This window comes from Zalophus californianus, chromosome 5 (assembly GCF_009762305.2).
Source record: "Zalophus californianus isolate mZalCal1 chromosome 5, mZalCal1.pri.v2, whole genome shotgun sequence".
In the NCBI taxonomy this organism is placed as follows: domain Eukaryota; kingdom Metazoa; phylum Chordata; class Mammalia; order Carnivora; family Otariidae; genus Zalophus; species Zalophus californianus.
The window spans coordinates 10,327,582-10,333,655 of NC_045599.1; the positions used below are offsets into that span (position 1 = coordinate 10,327,582).

At 40.1% G+C, this 6,074-nt stretch overlaps 1 protein-coding gene across 1 annotated transcript in view; it reads left to right on the plus strand.

Moving 5' to 3' along the window:
* Window positions 1-5,260, plus strand: part of KCNN2 (potassium calcium-activated channel subfamily N member 2) — a 142,993-nt gene extending 137,733 nt beyond the window's left edge. The window contains exons 7-8 of the mRNA XM_027605754.2: window positions 1,363-1,432; window positions 4,654-5,260. Coding sequence (XP_027461555.2) covers window positions 1,363-1,432; window positions 4,654-4,944 — 361 coding nt within the window. The 3' untranslated portion in view covers window positions 4,945-5,260. The remainder of the gene's footprint in view (window positions 1-1,362; window positions 1,433-4,653) is intronic.
* Window positions 5,261-6,074: the final 814 nt, after the last annotated feature.

Sequence of the window (6,074 nt, forward strand, 5' to 3'; positions counted from 1 at the left end):
TATGTTATAACCTTAAGCTGTTTTGGATGGTTAAATACCGTGTTATAGGCAGGTGTCAGTTAAACCCATACTGGCAGAAGGAACTCTATCTTCACTGTCAAGCAGATTTGGGGACATATTGGCTATCGTAGTTTCAAAACAAAATCACTGCGCATCATGAACATTCGTTGCAAAAATCTCCCTGGCAGTAAAATCTTGCCCTGTGAATTTTTTATCCCTTTTTTGTAATTACCTTTCATTTAAATTGGGAAATTATCAAGATGACTCTCCAACATCAACACTGTACTTTACAAACAACATGTCATCAAGGCAAAAAGGTTAGCATGGACTTTTTTTTTTTTTTTTTTTTAACTAGTAGCTGAGAGAGACTTGCTCCTCTCCTGGAGCATGGCTTTGAATGCTTTGAATCGTTGGCTTAAAGAACAACAAACCACTTGTCTCTTGTTGGAAAATCTTGATTTCTTGGTACAGAGTAAGCAATGAATAAATATTTTTTTAAATATTATAGTAAATAAGTTAAGGAATAGTAAGAGTTGTCATTCAGAAAGATTAAAAAAAAAAAACCAGTGGTTGTTTGACTGTCAATCAGATATAGGCAGTGATATTTCAAAGTATCTAAAAGTAACTTTATGAGTAGCAGTCCCATCTGTCAGACATTTTAATTGTCCGCTGACTTTTATCTACAAGAAAAAATTAAGGGAAATTCTCCCAAGGAAATGGTCCGGCTTCCCTTCAAATTCATGGCAGTTTAAGATAAAAGTCAAGGGAAACACAAGGAAGAATAAGAGAATTATGTGTTTTGAGTTATCTTGCTGCTGGTTGAATAAAAGCTTTATTTTTGCTAATAAGAATCTCACTTATCACTGCGTTTCATCAGGTTCAAATACCTAACCCAATCCATCTCCAGCTGAACAGGGCTATGCCCCGTATCTAGTCATGTAGGCATAGGAAGGTGCTCACTGCTCCAACATTGATGAAATTGTCGTCGCTTTGCCTATTTCTTCCTATGTCTATTTGAAACGATACTGGGATTTTAAGGAATGTTTTGACTTTTCTCATATGGTTAAATCCTTATGAGCCTTTCTCCGTTCAACTTTTAACTCCCTGGTAAATAGCTGTCCTAAGGACACCTCATCTCTCTCTCTCTCTCTCTTTCTCTCTCTCTCCTTTCCTTTTTTGCGGTGTTGGGGAAGCATGCTTCTCATTGTACCAGATACATAACCAGTTTGGACTTGACCCCAAATATTCAAGGCATTATCCATGCAGTTCTTTGCTCTTGTCGATTTTATGCATGCTCTTTGGAAGGCGTATGAGAGCAGTAGAAAGGAAGGAGCCCTTCTGACTTCAGATTCTGTCTTTTAGATTAAGAAGTGTAAAGATGGAGCAGAGGAAACTGAATGACCAAGCCAATACCTTGGTGGACCTGGCCAAGGTAAGCTTGGGGTCTCAGCCCTCGTGATGAGGTCTGTTGGAATGAAGCACTGCACAGTAACTGATCATGCTTTGGGAGGAGGACACCCCAGACTTGCTTAACGCATCAAGCCAACAAACCACCCTAAACCCGATGACCCGACTTAAGAGAATTTTCCTAAAACTCTTCCTTCATATGCTCTTTCCCTACATAAATTATTCAACCCCCTTTCTAAAAGCCCTCCCACTTACAGGGACTTGAAAATATGTAAGAAACATAAGTGGAATATGAGACAATACCATTGGGTTTCATATTTGTCATTCAGTCTCATCCCTCTGAGAGCAGAACTACATTCTGGGTTTGACTGTGACGTTCAGGGCTACAGAGGACTCATTAATAAAATTATTTTTCTATTTTAAGCTCGCTCAGAAGACTGCAGTGTTGAAATTAAAAAAAAAATACAAGAAATTACATCATAACATGAGAATCATCTTTCCAAAAAAAGAATCAGTTTTTATAATTTAGGATTCTTTTTTCATTATTTAAAAGATCATAGTACTTTTTAAAAAGTACATTAATGGTCCCTTGATTCTTCTGTCACACTCACAAGATTTATCCAGTTGATTTTTGGTTGTTCCTCTCAAGTCAACTCCACTTTAAAAATATGAATATTTGGGGGGTGGGGGGATGGGTTAGCCTGGTGATGGGTATTAAAGAGGGCACGTTCTGCGTGGAGCACTGGGTGTTATGCACAAACAATGAATCATGGAACACTACATCCAAAACTAATGATGTAATGTATGGTGATTAACATAACAATAAAAAATTTTTTTAAAAAATGAATATTTGCCAACAATGACAACCTACCATTTTCCTGAGCTAATTCCAAAGGAGGCATCATGTGGAAGTTCTCAACTTTTTTTTTTTTTTTTTAAGATTTTATTTATTTGACAGAGAGAAAGACAGCCAGAGAGGGAACACAAGCAGGGGGAGTGGGAGCGGGAGAGGGAGAAGCAGGCTTCCCGCCGAGCAGGGAGCCCGATGCGGGGGCTCGATCCCAGGCTGGGATCATGACCTGAGCCAAAGACAGACACTTAACGACTGAGCCACCCAGGCTCCCCAGTTCTCAACCTTTTAACACGAATGCTTTCAAAGGGGCAACTCTCTCTAGGGGCACCTGGGTGATTCAGTCGGTTAAGCATTGGACTTTTGACTCTGGCCCAGGTCATAATCTCAGCGTCGTGAGATCAAGCCCTGTATTGGGCTCTGCACTCAGCAGGGAGTCTGTTGGAGATTCTCTCTCTCCCTCTTCCCCTCCCTGCGCATGTTCGCTCTCTCAAAACAAATAAATAAATCTTTAAAAAAATAATAAAAAACTAAAGGGGCAACTCTCAGTTGGATCTGTACATCCTGTTGTTTGTCTTTTATAAAGCCTCCAGTATCACTAGGAAAATTACACCTATTTATTCTAGCCTTATGAAATAACACAACTACATCATATTTGTCTTACTGTCTATCAATAACACATGCAATATAAATATGTAAAAATTGAATATTTGAGGCCTTATAAATAGAAGGTAAGTGAAGAATTCAATGACTTACCCCTGGGAGAGCATATGTCATGCACTGAAGGTGGGCAGCACATATGAGACTCGAAAATGTTCTCAATTAATATTTACACACGTGGCTCTCAAGTAGACACGTCTTGAATGAAGATGGGGCAGACTCTTACATCACTCCAAGGCCAAATGATAAAAAAAATTGGGTAAATAAAGCAGACCACTTGGAAATAATATAAGATATAACATTTTACTATATATAATATTATAAATCTGTACTATATAGTGTCACTTCAGGAGTCTACCTATAAGGCAGGATGCTCACAGATATACGCTGTGCTATTTCTTTCAAATTATTTCTTGAGCACCATGCTTATTATTACAGCTACAGAGCTGTTGTGTCTTAAGGGTTCAGTATTTTCTGAGTGAATTGGATGTCGCTCCCATATTCTCAAGACTATGTAGTGAAAAAATAAAGTTAACGTGCTCTGTCTCCATGACCAAACTCAGACTAGGTGCCTGTGTCCTGAATAGTAACTCTCTTAATCGGTTCATTTAGCATCATTAAGAGGTTATTAAGCAGGTAAGAGCACATTTAATAGAGGGAAATGAGATAGAGGGATGGACAGCTTCAACAAATGTTTTGAAACTTGGGAAAAGCAGCAATGGAAGGAGATTCATGTGCCCCTCCTTCCCTTCTTCCTGGTCTCTCAGTTCCCTCCAGAAACATAACTGGGAGTCCAAGTTATGAAAAGCCTCTCATCAAGACAATTTCAAGATTCGCTAGAGACCAAAAAGCATTTTCCTCTTTCAAACCACTCAGCTCTGATAAACCACAGGGTAGACTGGTAACTTAATCTCCCCCCAATTTTTTACCTCTCAAAATGCTATTTTACCCAACGGAGAGCCTGTAATTTGAAACCTAGGGCCACAAAAGATCGTTCAGAATTTTTTCCTGCTTTAAGTTACTAAATTACTTGACCAAATTAGTTTGTCCTAAACTATTCCACCTTCAAATTTTTTCATATTCCACCCTCAAAATTTTTGCTACATTCCAGTACCTTCTGTATGCTATTATTATTCTTTAAATCAGCTTCATTTTAAAAATTACCCTTGCCCTAATAAATATTACATGTTGCAAAACGAATGTGATATGCTAACTTTTGTAACTGCTATTAAGAAATCTACATAAATATTAAATCACAACTTTGTCTCGACACCACCAAAAATCACAGGGCATACCACCAGCAAACCTGTATGACATTTTCTGCAACTGGACCAGGTTAAGGCCTAAGATCTTACAGTTTTAGGAGGGGGAGGGCGTGGTGGGGAAGGGAGAGAATCTTAAGCAGGCTCTCCATCCAGTGCAGAGCCCAAGGTGTGGGGCTCGAGCTCATGACCCTGAGATCACAAACTGAGCCAAAATCAAGAGTCGGAGGCTCAACCAACGGAGCCACCCAGGGGCCCCAAAGATCCCACATTTCTAAATCCTGGCATCGAACAGACATCCTAAATCTGCTTTGCAAAGTCAAGTGCTCCATTAGCTGATGCCCCTATTTCTTTGTGTGCCACCAAAAGGAATCCAACCCTCAGACTTGGGAGAGTTGACAGTTTGCTTCCAGGGCCGGTGTCCTGACACCGTAGTCCTTGGTTTCCTTATCTGTCTCCCACCCTGTTTTGTAGACCCAGAACATCATGTACGACATGATCTCCGACCTAAATGAACGGAGCGAAGACTTTGAGAAGAGGATCGTTACCGTGGAGACAAAACTAGAGACTCTGATTGGCAGCATCCACGCCCTCCCTGGGCTCATCAGCCAGACCATCAGGCAACAGCAGAGAGATTTCATCGAGGCTCAGATGGAGAACTATGACAAGCACGTCACCTACGACAATGCCGAGCGGTCCCGGTCCTCGTCCAGGAGACGGCGGTCTTCCTCCACAGCGCCACCAACTTCATCAGAGAGTAGCTAGAAGAGAATCAGTCAACCACAAAATAAGACTTTTTGCCATCATATGGTCAATATTTTAGCTTTTATTGTAAAGCCCCTATGGTTCTAATCAGCGTTATCCGGGTTCTGATGTCAGAATCCTGGGAACCTGACACTAAGTTTTAGGCCAAAATGAGTGAAAACTCTTTTCCTTTTCCTTTCAGATGCACAAGGAATGCACCTATTATTGCTATATAGATTGTTCCTCCTGTAATTTCACTAACTTTTTATTCATGCACTTCAAACAAACTTTACTACTACATTATATGATATATAATAAAAAAAAGTTAATTTCTGCACATACTTGTTTGGTCACTTGACATTTCTAAAGGTTCACTTCTCGCATTGTTTTCAAGCTAAGATGACTGGTTATCACCTGATACGTGTTGATAACTTTCATTACCCAGCTGGTTGGAAGAAGACTTTCAATCACTCTGTACTCCATTCACTAAGATGCTCCCCCATCACGAAGTGTTACAGTCACATTCATTTGACACGGGCAGCTTACTATTCTTTTTGAGTTTACAGTGTCTAGTTTCTAATTGCATTTATTTCCAAATTATCTGGAAGGAGGACCTGTTACATCAAAGCGTATATGTAGACCAGGGGCACACAGATGCTTTCTAGAATTATTTTATTCCCAGTTTACCAGGAAATGTATTTATTTATTTTTTTAAAAGATTTTATTTATTTATTTGAGAGAGAGAATGAGATAGAGCATGAGAGGGGGGAAGGTTAGAGGGAGAAGCAGACTCCTTGCTGAGCAGGGAGCCCGATGCGGGACTCGATCCCGGGACTCCAGGATCATGACCCGAGCCGAAGGCAGTCACTTAACCAACTGAGCCACCCAGGGGCCCAGGAAATATATTTAAAGAAAGTATCAGGGGTACACTACTGTCTGTGAACTGATATTGAAGACTTTTTGGTCTAAACCAGTTATTTCATCTTTTCCCTTATATTTGTTTATTATGGGAGGCCTGTGATGCACTTGGTTTGGATTCCATGCGTATTCATACACGCATCTGTTTGCATAGTCCCTAACAGCATAATGGACATAAATGAGCCTAACTCAACATGTCCATTATCACCTGGCAAATGGTCCCCTCTTAGTCT